This window comes from Rhinoderma darwinii, chromosome 5 (genome assembly GCF_050947455.1).
Source record: "Rhinoderma darwinii isolate aRhiDar2 chromosome 5, aRhiDar2.hap1, whole genome shotgun sequence".
NCBI classification, from domain to species: domain Eukaryota; kingdom Metazoa; phylum Chordata; class Amphibia; order Anura; family Rhinodermatidae; genus Rhinoderma; species Rhinoderma darwinii.
The window spans coordinates 7,977,697-7,997,487 of record NC_134691.1 but is presented as its reverse complement, the minus strand read 5'-3'; the positions used below and the strand labels follow the sequence as shown (position 1 = coordinate 7,997,487).

Genomic DNA, 19,791 nt, shown 5'->3' with positions numbered 1-19,791 from the left:
TCATATGCACAAACCACATGTACACATTCTACTCCTACAAGAGATCCATTTTAGGGTTGATCATGTTCCGGCCATGAACCATAGATACTTCACACAGTGGTATCGTAGTACTAACCCTGATGCAAAATCTAGAGGAGTGAGTATTGCTATCCATATATCCCTTCCAGTCTCTATTGTAGCGACACATTGCGATCCTCAGGGGCGTTTCTTGTTTCCGAAACTCTATCACTGGGAAGCTGTTTACTGTTGCTAATTTATATTTACCTAATCACGACCAGGCGCGCGTGTGCAGGAGTTATCTAACGGAGTTGTCTGGTTTTGCTGAAGGCGTTTTGATTACTGCAGGGGATTTTAATTTTACCATTGATCGTGTCCTGGACTCCTCCTCGGGCAGGTCCCCTGTCGCTGTTTCTCAATTGCGTGCTCATAAATCCAAGCTCTTTTCTTTACAGTTGGCGGATGTTTGGCGAATCCTTAATCCTCAGGTGAGAGACTATACCTTGTATTCTCCGGTCCATGACATGTACAGTAGGATTGATTTGTTCCTCATTTACTCTCGTGGACCCCTGAATGTCAGATTGGCCCAATGATCTGGGCAGATCATGCGCCTGTCTTTCTATCCCTTAATCTTCCAGACACTATGCCGAAAAAATGGAACTGGAGGCTGAATCCGAATCTCTTAAGGGATTGAGTTTGTCAGGATGCTATCAACCAATCCATTGCTGACTTTCTCGATCACCGAGCTTTAGACGACACTTCTCTCCCAGTTCAATGGGAAGCATTAAAGAGCGTTTTGCGTGGCACTTTTATACAACATGGAGCCTCCTTGAAAAAGGAAAAAGCCTTTGCAATTAAACATCTACTGTCTCAAAAACATGACTTAGAATCGAAACATTAGCAGACACAACTCTCCCAGACATTGGTTGAGTTGATGGAAGCTCGAAACTCATTGGGGGTCCTACTCGACCAGGCACACGTATCTTATCGAGATCGTTGTCGCCGCTATTGCTACGAACATTCAAATAAATGTGGTAGAAATTTAGCTAGATCGCCGCATCCATGAGCCCCTCAATCGTTTATCCCCATGATCAAATCCATATCTGGGGAACAAGGGCAAAAACCTGAGTAGATTGTGAATGTCTTTAGAGAGTATTATCACTCCCTATAAAACCTTATGGGTCTCCTGGTGGACATGTCGCCTTCTGACCTTCAGCGTAAAATAGATTTGTATGTTTCTGATACAGCCTTACTGACCCTAGATGCAACAGAGACCTCTTCATTGAGTGGGGATTTCTCTGAATCGGAAGATGTAGGTATTAAGTCTTCTCCAGCTGGTAAAAGCCCAGGTCTGGATGGATTTCCAACATCTTTCTACAATGCCTTTTTTCCTTCCGTTTATGACCAAGGTCTTTAATTTGGTTTCTACCTTGACCCCGTTCACCCCACAAACTCCGATGGCAACTATGACTGTCATCCCAAAGCCGGGAAATTATCCCTCTATTTGTTCGAATTTTTGCCAAATTTCATTGATAAATGTGGATGTCAAACATTTTTCAAAAGCTATTGCTAATAGGTCCGCTCCTCTCCTTCCACGGGTTATACATTCTGATCAGGCAGGATTTGTCCTTCGCAGGGAGGCTCGAGACAATACTAATAAGACCATCTGATTGATGTCATATGTAAGGAAAATGTCGATCCCAACGTGTTTAGTGTCCGTAGATGCAGAAAAGGATTTTGATCATTGGACGTTATTGCGGTCTGCCCTTCATCAGTTGGGGATTGGCACCATAATGCTAGAACGGATTCACTCTCTCTATCAGAAGCCTACGGCTAGGGTAGGGTTAATGGTGTGCTCTCTCCCTCCTTACCAATTAGCGAATGGTACTAGACAGGGTTGTCCCCTATCCCCGTTGCTCTATGTCATCACAATGGAACATTTAGCGTCAGCTATATGTAATTCTCCAGATATCTCTGATATTAGGATGGGACAGGCTCACCATAAATTGGCTCTATACGCCGATGACCTCTTACTCTTTGTTACTATATTATTTTTTTTTGCGTATTTGTACATGTTTTGCTAATGTCTTTATATATCTGCATATTTGTTTCTATTTTTTATATTTATAAACTTGCAAATAAAAATCTGATTATGAGAATTAAAAAAAATTGTGAAAAAAAACCAAAGTAAAACATTGCCTCCTCACCAGTTGCTGCCGTACCGCTAGCACCAACCCAATTACCCTGAATTGTTCATGTAATATATAAAAATAAACGTTAAATAATGGTGAATAAAAATATCTAATTTATTTTAGTGTTACGCTATTGAGCTGATATGAATTATTTTTAAAATACAAACGTAATAGTAAAAAAACAACATATCACGTTGATTGTCTCAAGAAAATATAATAATAATAATATAGCTGTTAAACTAAAAAAGCAAAAATGTGTCACGTCCTGAAGGGTCAAAGTATCCCGGTTAAAAATTCGACTTACTTTAATAATTTAATCTATTTCTAAAAAAGCTGGGCGACAACCAATATGGTTGCCAGAGGTCAAATCTCGCAGATTACAAGACCCCTGAATGTCATATAGTCAGGTAATGAGGTGATACATTTCCATCTTTCTTACACATAAAGGATTAGACAAATTTGCTATTTAGGTTCATAAGAAGAGGCGGATCCGAGAACCCACTGTCCCGCCTGGATATTGGGTGTCCTGTTGTTATGGCCACACCACATCTCCTTATACTTTGCACGGCTCCCGTCACAGGATTGAAACCCAGGTGCAGTGCGTGACGTCATCTTCTAGAGATTTTTAAAGGGGAACTGCTCCCTTTTGTCATTGGTTGGTTATCAACCCTGGTTGTGAATATCCTGCTGTTTTCCTGATCATTCCTGTGGATTTCCTGTGCTTTGATCCGGCTTTCTGCACCCTGCTCTGATGAGATGACCTATTTAACCACCTTTGCACTGACCGCCGAATCTGCCTCCTGCTACTGATCTCTAGCCGGGGGACTGGGTACCCCATTCTGTAGATAAGTGCGGGTCCCAACGCTTGTTTAAGTTAAGAATACCCCTCTAAATTTAAATCCACCAGACAGATCTATTACCTTGGCCATATATTCCCTTATTAATAATCCGTTATTCCAACACATCCTAAAAATGTCACTACTCCCTACAGGTCACTAGGTATCTACTACAAGGAGTAAGGGCCATTTTACCCGGGGTAATAATCAGGAAAAGAAGAAGAACAAAGAACGCTCGTTCCCGAACAATGACCTTTCTCGTTACTTGGTGCACGTTTACACGGCCCACGTCGGGCCGTGTAATAGGACCTTAGACTGGGCTCACAATTTCCTGTAGATTACGGACAATGCTTCAGTCTGACACTAGAACATTTCTAAGCAGAAGGATGAAGAATCTTCATCTACTGATATTTAGAAGCCTCAGAGCCAACAGAAATCCATGTCACAAGAAATTGAACAAAATTCTTACAAAAACATTTTCACATTTGAAGGACAAAAGTATCTACAACAGTGTAGATCCGATATGTGTAAGTGATTTGCACCCAGTTTTACCAATTTTTTCATGGTCCTTTACATGTGAGACACCAACAAACTTTCTTCGGCCAAGGGGGCCTCAAAAAGTGTTGCTGTTTGTACTATCATCACCGCCTGTTTATCTTCAACTAAAAGGTCCAAACGTATGCGAATGGCTGTCTTTCTTTGTGAGACCTTTACCACCATCTTGTCGCTACAATTTATCACATAAACAGTCCCCAACTACACTCAGGAAAGTCGTAAATACAATGGAGGGAGCAGCCCCTTCCACCCAAAAGGGACTTCTGCATTGTCCTCTTGATTACATTTTTAGACTTTATATCATAAAGAGTTTAACACAGCATTGAAGAGTCTTACCGACCAACTCAACATTATAATCATTTCACATTACCAAATAAAAAGAATTTTTACCAAGTCACAAATTGCTACAATGTACAAACCATACTGTAACACTGATTCCAAAGAATGCAAATATTTCCCATCACTGCCTGTAGGTTCCTCCACAGTTAGACATGTCATCACAAACACTGTATCCAATATACTTTTTCAACGCTCTTCTTAGGCTTTGCATCAAGCTGCTTTTCTCAACCTGTGGGAGGGTCAGCTTGCTTGTCTGCCTGTATCTAACCCTATACAAGAAGTCATGTAACATGAAAAGGGTCTCTCAAACGTCACTGTGCAAGCTCTTAGACTACAAGCTTTGAGTGGTTGGTTTATTATATAATTGGAGAATGAAGCTTCGCATAGTAGAAGCAGGATACAGTACCTGCAGATCCGGTACCGGGTACTTACTCAAGCTACTATAACGGCCGCAGTCACGGAACGCAGCCTCCACTTATCTGAAGACCACAGACCTCTGTCTTCCTGCCGACGTCTCCCTCCACGGAGACGTCAGCACAAGCGGCTGCTCTGCCCCGTAATGTCCGCATATGTAGTTAATTATCTCCAGATCACCCTGAACTATAAAAAGGGTCCTGCCCTTTCTTTCCTTGCCTGAGCGTTGTTGTAGTCTTCCCATGTCTGTATCGCAAATGGACCCTTAGTGTTATCCTGCTCCCAGTGTTCCTGTGCCCTGCTACCTGTATCCCGTGCTGTGTTTTGTTTCTGAGCCTGTCTAGTGTTGGAGTCGTGTTGTGCCGCCTGCTGTCATCCAACACAACCTGCTACGCCTACTGCTATACGCGATGTCTTGTGTCATCTGCCACCCCTGGTATCATTCGCCACGTCTGGCGCAACCTGCCACATCTAGCCCCATTGTCTGTACTATCTCAGGTACCCTTGTGCTACAAACTTTTTGTATAGACTTTTGCATTGACTGTGACTTGGCCAGCTGCCCCTCCGCTACGTGGAGCCGCCTAGTGGGTCCACATACCCCTAGATCGTGACAGCTACATTATGAGGAAGAAAAGATTATTACACACAGTTCTTTGGGGTGGAGCATGACCAAGTATAGAAGGGGAGAGCTGTGGGAATAATCTTAGGTATGTCTTATCACTGCTTAACAAAGCTTTTTGTTATTTGAACTTAAAAGGGGTTATCTCCTCAAAACAACCCATATCTTTATGCCCTATTAGGGCATATGGATGACATAGAGGTCCTTGCTAGGGACTTATCTCTTATTCTGTGGCGGACCTGGCGCGTCCTTGAATTATGTGGACAGCTAGTCATTTGAATGACCCGCATGTAATGCTACATTTTCCCTGCACGAAAATGTGTGGCTGGCCGTGGTTTCCCCGGCGAAAACAGCTGATCTCTGGCGGTAGAGAATCCTGACCTGTGGCAATCAGCTGATTACCCTGCCGACTTCATAAGACAACTATTCCAAGTCATATCTAAGCTTTAAGAAAAAAAAATCAAAAATTGAAAAATCTATTTTTTCTTTTACTTTTGCTGTGAAAAGTTTTGCTACCTGAGAAGTTTCTTCCCTTCAGACGTATTTGAACAGGTAAACGCAACTGCTCAGTGTCAAGCGTTTAAACTTCTAGAAATTTATTTTAATGAGACTGCGCCTTTAGTAGACGACAATGACCCAGCTGACAATACAGGGAATAGAAAAATGTGCTGTTGCCTGTGCCGTACCATAAACTAAAAGGATGGGTTTTTTTTTTCTACTTTAAATTGTGCAAAGGAAGCGCCGAGGGACGGAGCCACGGACCCCAGCGTCCCCGAGAGGACTCGCAGAGCAAGCTTAATTGATTACAATGTGAATAGAGGACCCTAAGGAGCGGATGCCGGTTCAGCTCTTCTGTCTCCCGATGCAATTCAGAGCCTGTTGCTTTGTAATAAGACCATTTGATGCGATGAGATTTGTTTTTCTCTGCGTGCATCACGCAGGGCGAGTTACCAAAAGTGCAGACCGGAGAACGACAGGAACGTTTAATGATATATTGTATATGAAATGAAAGTATCACGCCAACACTTATGCTTGGATGGCATGTAGAGCCTTTCTCTATGACTCGAGGCAAAATGGTGCGATGTAGAAATAATCGCTAGGTGTGAATGGCCAAAATCATCTCTTCAATCCAATTAGGTAATATTTTGTACATGGTGACCAGAAAAGAAATCCTATTATGCAGAATAATAGGACTAATAGCAGTTAGTAATTACTAATAATTAATAGAGGATGGGTTTCCGACATCGGTACCGCCGTTAAAACGTGGGAAATAAGACAAAACACTTTTGCATCACAGCAGTTTTTTAACCTGTTCCTGACCGCTGGCTGTGTATTTACAGCCTGCGGTTGAGGTCCTTAAAACCTGCGCCATTTACGGCGTGGGTTTTGGCTTGCTGCCCGAGCGATCGGGCAGCTGAATGTCGCTGCTTCTATCTTCTCTGATCTCTTCTGCAGAGCGCTCAATGAGCCGCTGCCTCTATTGGTCCCGGTGATCATGTGACTGGTCACATGATCGCCGGGATGCCGTTGGTGGCAGGCTGCTGCTGGTTCTTACTAGACCCAGCACAGCCCTATTAGTGACAATAGTCACTATGAGAGGGCTGATTTCCCTGCTGTGCAGCCCCAGTTACAGGGGGAAAACATGGTCTAAAAGAAGAAAAAAAATAATAAAGTCCCTCAAAGGTCTTTTCTGACCTTTGAGGGACAGACCATAGTAATAAGAAAATAAAAGTAAAGCAAAGTGCAAATGTTTTTTTATAATAATACACATAAAATACCCACCCCCAAAAAAACATTCCCCCCGCCAAACAGTGTCGTAACGCTAGCCCTGAGCTAATTACCCTAAAATAAACATGTAATATATAACAATTTACGGTAGACAATGACGATCACAAATAAAAGGTCTATTTTAGGGTAAAACTATGTTACCAGAAAAAAATAGCTAAAAAGTAAAAAAAGCTTATTTTTTTTATATTATTTTGATACTTTAAGCCTAAAAATTCTAAAATAGCAAAAAGGTGTGTATACAAATTTAAAATTAGAAACCTGCATTGTCTACGGAAAAAACGCAAAAATCACATCACTAGCCCAACAAATAAAAAAGTAATAGCCGTTCAACGAACAGGTGATAAAAAGGGCTAAACGGTGTCTGGTCCTGAAGGATCAAAATAGCCCAGACCTGAACTGGTTAAGATGAGGGTAGACAGATATCTCCTTAGCCTCAATGCCCATCTGAGGTGGAGGCTAAAGCACTCAGCCTTAAAAGAAGTAGTACCAGGGCCAAAAGGCTATGTGGCCCAAGGGTATGTTCACATGTACCAATAGGGTTGCGGCCAAACCATTACCATGCTTAAAAGATTTTTTGGCCATGGATTTGTCATTATGGTGGTCATGGCTTTCTAAAAAGAACGGTTCTAGTAAACTGTTGCTAGAACTTATTCTATGGAAACCATGGCAAATCGATAAGATTCGTTTCGGTCAGATGGTAAGGCTATGGCTCCATGGCAATTTCTAAAACCACCAGTTAGTGAAAACATCGTGCACCATCAATATTTCCATATTGGGTAACAATTTGCATGACGAATCCCAGAGGTTCTGACCTGGTCGGAAAACTTGTGATGGTCGAAAGTTGCCCATGACTCTCCCCATCAGGAAACATAGTAGTCGTGTGACTCCGAGAAGTAAATTCACTTCAGACACAGAGCTGCCTCAGATCTACATCAAACCGGTAATGAGGACGGTGGTCAAGCTCCTGGGACACAAACTCAAACCTAGTACAAGAACACAGATCTAGGAAAGGATATGATCTTCCAGTGGATGCCCAGCTTGTTGTTGATCTCCAAACCCTTAGCTTGTTGTCTCTCCTCCTCTACCTCCCTCTGGTTGGTAAACTGTAGGTTGTCCTCTGAAGGCTCTGAGATGCTCTCAAAGTTGAACTTATCCACCTGAATTGCCATCCTGAGGAGAAACGCAAGAGGAAGAAGTGTTAAGAGAAACCACATATAACACAACACTGACCTCAAACGTAGATAGAACCACATATGATAGGTCCGTGGTCTCCAACCGGTGACTATGCTGCTGTTGTAAAACTATAACTCCCAGCACGCCCAGACAGCCGCAGGATGTGAGGGCATGCTCGGAGTTGTAGATTTCCATAAGCTGGAAAGCAACAGTTTGGGGAGCACTGTAACAGATGATGGTACTCAAAGACTTTAGTGCCACCTTGGAAGTCATTGAGATAAAAAAAAACAAAAAAAAACTTTTTGATTTTTTCATTCTTTTTTTTTACTTCAGGAATATAACAGATTACAGAAAGGAAAGGAGACCGATACGACAAAAAAATGGGACCCGAAGGTGCTTCTTCCTGTCAACCCTCCTATCTGGCACCCAATTCTGCAGCGACTGTTCAAACCTTGTTCACTTCCCTGTCCTTCCCTTGATTGCAACTTTTTGGGAGCATTACAATGGACTACATGACTCGTCATTCATTGTTGTCGAAAGCCTTGCCCTCAACATGTCAGAAAAACATGGCTGCTTTCTTCGCGAAGAAGCGCCACACTCTTCTATGGGTTGTGTCTAGTATTGCAGCCCAGCACCATTGAAGTGAATGGGTCTGAGCTGCAATACCACGCACAACCTGTGGACAGATGTGGCACTGAATTGAATGCAGCCATTATTTTCTAATCCTGGACAACCTATTTAAGGCTAGAAGAAAACTATATAAAAAAAAAACACTGTAGAAATCAATGGACCACAACGTAATAAACTGTAAAGGTCTATTTGTGCAACAATTAAGGCAGGCGAGGTGCAGATATCAGCCGATGAATGTTAAACTAAATATCGTCCGTCCTCGTAATGTTTAACGAGCAATTAAAGGCTAATTAAGCCGCATAAGATGATGTTTGTTTCTGGACTGACTTCTGCAAACAGAAATGCAGAGCACGAGATAATAAAAAATAAATTAAAAATTAATATAAACCTACAGTCCTTGGAGCGCCATTCTTCTCCCGCAGTCTTTTCTATGCACTTGTGGCACAGAATTCCGCAACTTACAAAAAATTTATTAAAAACGAAAAGTGGGTAATAAATTCTGGAATTCATTATCGATCAGATGATTATGGGACCAGCTCTATATGGAGGCATTATACATGTATTAAAGGAGTCTTTTGTGTTACTTTTGCTTTTACAGGTCGGTGTCTCTGGTTTCCAATCATTTAGATGGAGCATTTGCTCCACTCAAAATAGATACTAGACCGCTTGTTCTTCGGATCGGTGGGGGTCACAATTTCTGAACCACCACCAATAGACTTATCAATCGTGTCCCTTTAAACGGCACGCTTCTCCGCCTCCAGGACACCACAGGACGAATATTCAAGAGTAGTCACAGGAGCTGAGGTCCGATGCTAGTTGTAGGAAACAACTATACCTGTCAAGTTTGTCAATCGGCAGTGCCACAATAAGATCCTTAGTGACGCCAATACTTCTATATACACATACGAATATATGGCCATAGAGCCCAGTTAAATTAGGGCGTACAGAGCCAAATGCACACATTACCAGGAGAGCCTTGCAGTGCCCAGACCGTGTCATGTAGCACCCAATTACTACGTGTAATTCACAGATAGATACAATGCCCAGTTAGTGCCAATTATTGCTCAAATACACAGTGCATACTTCCTTGCCCAGAGTGCCACACTTTGTCCAGCTTGTCATACAATGCTCACATAAAGCCCAAAATAAATACAAATAAATACAAAGTAGGGCTGGGCAATTAATCAAAAAATAATCTAAATCCAAATTCAGCGCAATTAAATTGACGTCACCCTGCGAATTTCGGTTTTATCAATTATTTTCTCCCAGTTTAAACAGTATCTGCTCAAGACGCAGATACAGTTGAATCCAATGGTAGGGCAGGGAGCCGTGAGGTCCCTGCTCTACCATTCACTATGTATCGAGGACGAGAGGCAGTGACGTCATCGCGCCTGACTGCACCGAGCTGCACAGACCGAAGGAGCAGAGGGATCTCCTCCACTCATCATTGGAACAGAGTTAGGGGAGTATATTATTATTATCAGGCACTATCGGGGGCAGCTGTGAGGGCCTTATACAGCATGGGGGACTTTATACTGTGTGGGGTGCAGATATAGGGGCATTATACTGCGTAGAAGTCAGTTATGGGGGCATTATACTATGTAGAGGCAGCTGTGAGCGCATTATACGGTGTGGAGGGAAGTTATGGGGGCATTATACTCTGTGGAGGCAGTTATAGGGGCAATATAATGTGTGGGGGCAGATATGCGGCATTATATTGTGAGTGGAGCACTATGGGGCAGTGTCAGGGGGTATATTATATACAGTAGTATACAGTAGGCTCGGGGATAAATATTAATTCAATGGCGTAGCATGCAAATAGGGGGCGTGGCATGCAAAAGGGGGTGTGTCCTAAATATTAGTTCAATAATCATAATCAAAGTTACATGTTCAATTAATCGCGAGTTTGATTTAGGTCATAATTGCCCAGCCCTAGTACAAAGTACTAAGTGTCTACACAGTGCCGTAACGTACACACAAAGCCATACAGTGCCAACCAGTACCCACACTATATAATACCCATACTGAGTGCAATATTTTGCCCTGATAAAAAGTGCACCCATTTAATGCCAACAAATTACATCTAAGCAGCATTTTGTCAAGGTCCTGAGCGGTGGGGCCGTTGGGCAGTGCCCAAATGGTCAGTTCGCCCCTCGAAGGAGCTACCTAGTAAAACTGCATGCAAACAATATAAAGTTTTAGAGCACCGCTACACATATAGTCTATATTGTGCTTAGATGTTTATAGCCTCCCAACCCCCGGTCCGCAGCGTCTCACGCACTCTGTCCAAACGGTGTTCGTTAGGAAGTCACTGGTGTTAGTGTGAGATATTTCTCATTTAATGGGCAGACTCCTGGCTCTCCCAATGGATGCTAAATAAAGCATGAGATTTATAATAGCTTTTCATTATTGATCAGTCACAGGCTCCTCGATCAATGCCCCAAATGGCAAAGCAATAGCGAGCCAGGAAGATTCCGGAAGGATAAGGGGCGAGCGCTTTACTGCTGCTGAATCCCGAGAAAGGACATTTACTGTATTATGTATACATTATAAATTATTTACACCCTGCCGACATATTCTGCAGCAACCGGATCAGTCTTGGGGTACGTTCATACACAGTGTCGTGAGGGGGGCAGCATTACGAACACAGCAGAGAAAAACACACACAAAAAAAAACCTTCCGTCTTGCCGCGATCGGCAGAATAGATTTTTCCGACGAGGTTGTTAATAATCTTCCCGCCATGACAAAAAATCATGTGACAACCACAAGAAATTATATAAATGTTAATGCATGGAAAATGGGAACATTCCAATAATGGTTAAAGGGTTTCTCCATTTTGGACTCCTCATTTTTGTTACAAGGATCTCTGGATGATAAGATGATCTCCGGGTGTCCTACTCTTTGGACCCTCAGCGATCAACTTTAATCTGTACTGTATTCAGTATTCCTGCAGCGCCACCACAGGAGAAATAAATAATGACAGTTCTCGTTGAAATACCTGGGTTTTCCGGCTAATACAAGGATTTTCCGGGTCCTCCAGACAGGGAGATGCATTTTGTGGCTGTTATCTCCTCTGGATAATAAATGGGGGTCCTGAAAGAGTGACACCACTTCCCCACTCCTCATTACCTAATAGAGTACTTAATAATATTTTTTTTTTAACCCTATAAGGAACACTATTTCGGCAAAATTATAATATCACTAGACCAATACGTACAGCCGTCTAAAAATCACGGCTTGTTGATGCTGATGTAAAGGGATGATCAGTTTGAAATAATCAAGAAGCTTGTCACGGACCTTAGAAGACTATGACTGTTTTCTCTACTCTACACATAGATCACGGCCCTTCAAGGTCTGATAGAATCTTAAGACTAATCAGGCCGGGACAAACTTTGGCCACGGAAATGAATGGGATCCACTCCTCTTCAACACACAGATCCCAAATAATTAAGCCAAACGGTACCCATATAATATCTGTACTTTGGCAATTACCCAAGCAGCTACTCACACCACATATCCCGAAGAGATAACAGGGTGTTTCCTTTGGAGTGCGGTCACTCGGATCAGAGTTCCAGTATGGGTGACGTGATCAATAACACGTAAATTCCCACCACTTCCTTCCTAACTTGGACCCCCACAGTGTGGTGTATGGTAAGACAAAGGCAGCTGAGATGTGAGACGACTGTGTGACTAAAGTGAGAAGTTCTACTTCCGGTGACGCCAAGATGGTGGCAAACACTAGTGTCTTCTAGGTTCTCAACCAGTAATACATGTACCCCAGGGGGTACATGCCATGTCTTTAAAACGGTGCTTGCACTTTCCTGTATTTTTAATGTGCAGCACCGTGTACGATCACAGTCTTGGGGTACATTGAGGTTATTTGAGATAGGAGGTCCTTGGCTTCGGAAGATGGAGAAACACCGTTCTAGAGTGATGATCCTCAAAGTAAAGCATCCCCAACCAAGACGTACCCAAAGCTATGATCATACACTGTGCTACACCTATGAACCCCTAACTGACACTAATCAGTTTAGATACGTCCTAGATGCCAAAGCCACGTGCAGTCAGGTCGTATATTTATGGTCCGGACGTTAATGGCTAATCGCACTGTATATATCGGTCATTAAAATAATTATCAGCACTCTGTCTCAAAAAGCATTAAACACAGTGATCAAAGTGACCAATGACGGTTTCTGAATGCAGAAAGATTTCTTCCTGCATTCGGGGGCCTTGAAATAGAAACCCGTGATGTCACGATGACATCACAGGCTTCCAACTGTGATGTGGAGAAGAGGAACATGCTGGGAGGACATGATCTACATCATCCCAGCATTCTGTGTGCAGATCACCGCTAATACTGATCTAATGCACAGAAGCCATTAGAACACTATTATATGTGATCAGCATACAGAAAATGCTGGGAGGACACAGATCATGTCATCCCAGCCTCCTCCGGCAAAAGTTACTCCAAAAAGCTAAATTAATAAATTATTAATAATAAATTTAAAAAAAGAAATAAAAATGTAAATAATAAAAGACACTTACAAATATAAAAAAATATAAAAAATATTGAAATCTCTATCCCCCGCCCCCTCATATTGTCAGGGGCACCCCTCTATGACATGGACGTCACGCACCTATGCGTTATTATAATGCTAAATATGAAACTGTAAATCAAAACCAAAAAAATAAAAATCGCCAGTAATTTCTGCCTCTCCAACCCTGCCCGATCTGTTTTTAGCTGAATAAAATAAAACAAAATTTGTACACAGGCACTTGGCAGCCGCTTACAGATCCCATAAGCCAGTTAGCCAGAATTATTATGGGGACCTTCGTTCTCGGATGTTATAGAAGTGATATATGTTGGGCAATAAATACACACTTGAAAATCGCTGTACACGGGAGAATGAGGGGATTATATTGTGATAAAAAGTTTTTTGTTTGAAGTGATTATTTCAAAATATATATATTTTTTTTATTTTATTATTTTTTAAAAAGGGAGGAAATTTGCATTTTTCGTCTTATTTTTGAGCATTTGTATAAAACTAAAAAAAAAACCTGTAAAGTAACTGCCTCTGTTTTGGTACCCCATAAAAGCCCCACATGTGCTGCGAAAAAAAAGGGAAAAATTAAATTTAAATTACATATTCCCCGTTAAAATGTGACATTTCAAAAGCTGAAATTTTGCTATGGCATCTAAAATCCTTGGTCCTCAAAGAGTTAAAAAAAAACAGCATGAGTACCACCTAGGGACACGGCATGTTCCCCCTGGGGTAAAAACCAAAAAAGGTTGGGAATCTAGGTTCAAAAACATGTGCAAACTTTGGTCACGTGCAGAGGCCCTCGGGGGCAAAAGCCCATATGGGCAACCATTACATCGAACATAATATAGATTATATTTGCTGCCGTTGACCACAGGCTGTAGCTTGCTCCCACTTCATAAAGAAATACATTTTTCTATCAAATTAGAAACTCAGGTTTGAAGAGTCTCAGCCGAGTGTCGGGATCCAACGCTTCTAAGAATAACTTCATATAATGTCATTCAATTGCTATTTATTTTAATATACTTCTCCAACCTGCGTTCTGACTGCAGAGATTACAGCGCTGACTGATCAGGGACACCATGCCGGCAGAGGACCTCAGAGGGTCCATAAATTGAGCTTCTACATTTGGGAATCCACCATCTAAGGGGTTAAAATTTGGCTTAAAGACAAATTGGCCTTGAGATGAAGACTTGAGTACTATGAGACAGACTTGCTGCCTGGCAACGTCATATAAAAGTCAGCATATCCATAGCAACCAGATTGTCAGATGTGACAGGTGAAAGCGGAGTCGTCCCTGTGATGATGCAAAAACGGTGAAAATAAGTAACAGTCATGTGATACAATCCTCCATCTCCATCCAGGACATAAGCACTCACAATCTCCAGGACTCTGATCAGTCCAGGTCTCCTATATAACACAGGACCACGAACATAGAATAAACCATTAGATGTGGAGGAGAGGTCAGAAACACTTCACATCAAACATTTGTCAGCTAGAGTCACCAAAATGTAAAAGTAACGACAAAAGTCAGAAGTGATTGAATGTAATTTATGCAAAAAAGTACAAAAGAGAAAATGTACCAATGGAGTAAAAACTGGACAGAAAAAAAAGAGATATGAAAATTCTCCTATACATTTATATCCATATTATTCTACATAGGGGGCGGTATTATAAACATATATCTCCCAGAGCAAATAACACTTTGGCTGTGTGATTCCAAGATCTGCATCTCCCCTCCAAAAATACTGAGCAGTGACAAATAGAAACTCCACAAAATCATTTGTAAACATGAGAAGAACAAGGAGTCATGAACTATTTAGTGTAAATATGAGAAATATCAAATCTTTTATTAATATACAAAACATACTGGATAAAATCACAAAGAGAATCCCATACATATACAGCTATACATAGATGTTCAATACAATGCAAAACAATGGTGTGTTCCATGTCAGCAAAGAATCTAAGGGGCAGTATCATAGTAAATATATTCTTGTATATAGGGGGCAGTATTATAGTAGTTATATTCTTGTATATAGGAGCACTATTATAGTAGTTATATTCTTGTATATAGGGGCAGTATTATAGTAGTTATATTCTTGTATATAGGAGGCAGTATTATAGTAGTTATATTCTTGTATATAGGTACAGTATTATAGTAGTTATATTCTTGTATATAGGATCAGTATTATAGTAGTTATATTCTTGTATATAGGAGCAGTATTATAGCAGTCATATTCTTGTATATAGGGGCAGTATTATAGTAGTTCTATTCTTGTATATAGGAGGCAGTATTATAGTAGTTATATTCTTGTATATAGGGAGCAGTATTATAGTAGTTCTATTCTTGTATATAGAGGGCAGTATTACAGTAGTTATATTCTTGTATATAGGAGCACTATTATAGTAGTTACGTTCTTATATATAGGGGCAGTATTATAGTAGTTATATTCTTGTATATAGGGGCAGTATTATAGTAGTTATATTCTTGTATATAGGGGGCAGTATTATAGTAGTTATATTCTTGTATATAGGGGCAGTATTATAGTAGTTATATTCTTGTATATAGGGGCAGTATTATAGTAGTTATATTGTTGTATATAGGGGGCAGTATTATAGTAGTTATATTCTTGTATATAGGGGCAGTATTATAGTAGTTATATTCTTGTATATAGGAGCAGTATTATAGTAGTTCTATTCTTGTATATAGGGGCAGTATTATAGTAGTTACATTCTTGTATATAGGGGCAGTATTATAGTAGTTATACTCTTGTATATAGGAGCAGTATTATAGTAGTTCTATTCTTGTATATAGGGGCAGTATTATAGTAGTTATATTCTTGTATATAGGGAGCAGTATTATAGTAGTTATATTCTTGTATATAGGAGCAGTATTATAGTAGTTATATTCTTGTATATAGGAGCAGTATTATAGTAGTTATATTCTTGTATATAGGATCAGTATTATAGTAGTTATATTCTTGTATATAGGAGCAGTATTATAGCAGTCATATTCTTGTATATAGGGGGCAGTATTATAGTCGTTATATTCTTGTATATAGAGGGCAGTATTATAGTAGTTATATTCTTGTATATAGGAGCACTATTATAGTAGTTACATTCTTATATATAGGGGCAGTATTATAGTAGTTATATTCTTGTATATAGGGGGCAGTATTATAGTAGTTATATTCTTGTATATAGGGGGCAGTATTATAGTAGTTATATTCTTGTATATAGGGGCTGTATTATAGTAGTTATATTCTTGTATATAGGGGCAGTATTATAGTAGTTATATTGTTGTATATAGGGGGCAGTATTATAGTAGTTATATTCTTGTATATAGGGGCAGTATTATAGTAGTTATATTGTTGTATATAGGGGGCATTATTATAGTAGTTATATTCTTGTATATAGGAGCAGTATTATAGTAGTTATAGTGTTGTATATAGGAGCAGTATTATAGTAGTTATATTCTTGTATATAGGGGATAGTATTATAGTAGTTATATTCTTATATATAGGAGCAGTATTATAGTAGTTATATTCTTGTATATAGGGGCAGTATTATAGTAGTTATATTCTTGTATATAGGAGCAGTATTATAGTAGTTATATTCTTGTATATAGGAGCAGTATTATAGTAGTTATATTCTTGTATATAGGGGCAGTATTATAGTAGTTATATTCTTGTATATAGGAGCACTATTATAGTAGTTATATTCTTATATATAGGGGCAGTATTATAGTAGTTATATTCTTGTATATAGGGGATAGTATTATAGTAGTTATATTCTTATATATAAGAGCAGTATTATAGTAGTTATATTCTTGTATATAGGGGCAGTATTATAGTAGTTATATTCTTGTATATAGGAGCAGTATTATAGTAGTTATATTCTTGTATATAGGAGCAGTATTATAGTAGTTATATTCTTGTATATAGGGGCAGTATTATAGTAGTTATATTCTTGTATATAGGAGCACTATTATAGTAGTTATATTCTTATATATAGGGGCAGTATTATAGTAGTTATATTCTTGTATATAGGGGATAGTATTATAGTAGTTATATTCTTATATATAGGAGCAGTATTATAGTAGTTATATTCTTGTATACAGGGGGGAGTATTATAGTAGTTATATTCTTGTATATAGGAGCAGTATTATAGTAGCTAGATTCTTGTATGTAGGGACAGTATTATAGTAGTAATATTCTTGTATATAGGGGCAGTATTATAGTAGTTATATTCTTGTATATAGGGGCAGTATTATAGTAGTTATATTCTAGTATATAGGAGCACTATTATAGTAGTTATATTCTTATATATAGGGTCAGTATTATAGTAGTTATATTCTTGTATATAGGGGATAGTATTATAGTAGTTATATTCTTATATATAGGGGGCAGTATTATAGTAGTTATATTCTTGTATATAGAACCAGTATTATAGTAGTTATATTCTTCTATATAGGGGCAGTATTATAGCAGTTATATTCTTGTATATAGGGGGCAGTATTATAGTAGTTATATTCTTATATATATGGGCAGTATTATAGCAGTTATATTCTTGTATATAGGGGCAGTATTATAGTAGTTATATTCTTGTATATAGGGGGCAGTATTATAGTAGTTATATTCTTGTATATAGGAGGCAGTATTATAGTAGTTATATTCTTATATATATGGGCAGTATTATAGTAGTTATATTCTTGTATATATGGGCAGTATTATAGTAGTTATATTCTTATATATATATGGGCAGTATTATAGTAGTTATATTCTTGTATATAGAACCAGTATTATAGTAGTTATATTCTTGTATATAGGGGGCAGTATTATAGTAGTTATATTCTTGTATATAGAACCAGTATTATAGTAGTTATATTCTTGTATATAGGAGGCAGTATTATAGTAGTTATTTTCTTGTACATAGGGGGCAGTATTATAGTAGTTATATTCTTGTACATAGGGGACAGTATTATAGTAGTTATATTCTTGTACATAGGGGCAGTATTATAGTAGTTATATTCTTGTACATAGGGGGCAGTATTATAGTAGTTATATTCTTGTACATAGGGGCAGTATTATAGTAGTTATATTCTTGTATATAGGAGCAGTATTATAGTAGCTAGATTCTTGTATGTAGGGACAGTATTATAGTAGTAATATTCTTGTATATAGGGGCAGTATTATAGTAGTTATATTCTTGTATATAGGGGCAGTATTATAGTAGTTATATTCTTGTATATAGGAGCACTATTATAGTAGTTATATTCTTATATATAGGGTCAGTATTATAGTAGTTATATTCTTGTATATAGGGGATAGTATTATAGTAGTTATATTCTTATATATAGGAGCAGTATTATAGTAGTTATATTCTTGTATACAGGGGGGAGTATTATAGTAGTTATATTCTTGTATATAGGGGGCAGTATTATAGTAGTTATATTTTTGTATATAGGCGGCAGTATGATAGTAGTTATATTCTTGTATATAGGGGGCAGTATTATAGTAGTTATATTCTTGTATATAGGAGCAGTATTATAGTAGTTATATTCTTGTATATAGGAGCAGTATTATAGTAGTTATATTCTTGTATATAGGAGCAGTATTATAGTAGTTATATTCTTGTGTATAGGGGGCAGTATGATAGTAGTTATATTCTTGTGTATAGGGGGCAGTATGATAGTAGTTATATTCTTGTATATAGGCGGCAGTATTATAGTAGTTATATTCTTGTATATAGGGGGCAGTATTATAGTAGTTATATTATTGTATATAGGAGCAGTATTATAGTAGTTATATTCTTGTATAGAGGGGCATTATTACATTGGTTATATTCTTGTATATAGGGGGCAGCATTATAGTAGTTATATTCTTGTATATAGGGGGCAGTATTATAGTAGTTATATTCTTGAATATAGGAGTAGTATTATAGTAGTTATATTCTTGTATATAGGGAGCAGTATTATAGTAGTTATATTCTTGTATATAGGGGGCAGTATTATAGTAGTTATATTCTTGTATATAGGCGGCAGTATTATAGTAGTTATATTCTTCTATATAGGGGCAGTATTATAGTAGTTATATTCTTGTATATAGGCGGCAGTATTATAGTAGTTATATTCTTGTATATAGGCGGCAGTATTATAGTAGTTATATTCTTGTATATAGGCGGCAGTATTATAGTAGTTATATTCTTGTATATAGGCGGCAGTATTATAGTAGTTATATTCTTGTATATAGGCGGCAGTATTATAGTAGTTATATTCTTGTACATAGGGAGCAGTATTATAGTAGTTATATTCTTGTACATAGGCGGCAGTATTATAGTAGTTATATTCTTGTATATAGGGGCAGTATTATAGTAGTTATATTCTTGTATATAGGGGCAGTATTATAGTAGTTATATTCTTGTGTATATAGGGGACAGTATTATAGTAGTTATATTCTTGTATATAGGGGGCAGTATTATAGTAGTTATATTCTTGTATATAGTGGGCAGTATTATAGTAGTTATATTCTTGTATATAGGGGGCAGTATTATAGTAGTTATATTCTTGTATATAGGGGCAGTATTATAGTAGTTATATTCTTGTATATAGGGGGCAGTATTATAGTAGTTATATTCTTGTATATAGGGGCAGTATTATAGTAGTTATATTCTTGTATATAGGGGCAGTATTATAGTAGTTATA

At 38.6% G+C, this 19,791-nt stretch overlaps 1 protein-coding gene across 2 annotated transcripts in view; it reads right to left on the bottom strand.

Annotated features, from left to right (window-relative positions):
- TRAPPC9 (trafficking protein particle complex subunit 9) overlaps positions 1–19,791 on the bottom strand; it is a 531,112-nt gene that overhangs the window by 294,955 nt on the left and 216,366 nt on the right. For both annotated transcript variants that reach the window (XM_075825698.1, XM_075825699.1), the window contains exon 20: positions 7,758–7,910. In XM_075825698.1, the coding sequence (XP_075681813.1) occupies positions 7,758–7,910 (153 nt within the window). The remainder of the gene's footprint in view (positions 1–7,757; positions 7,911–19,791) is intronic.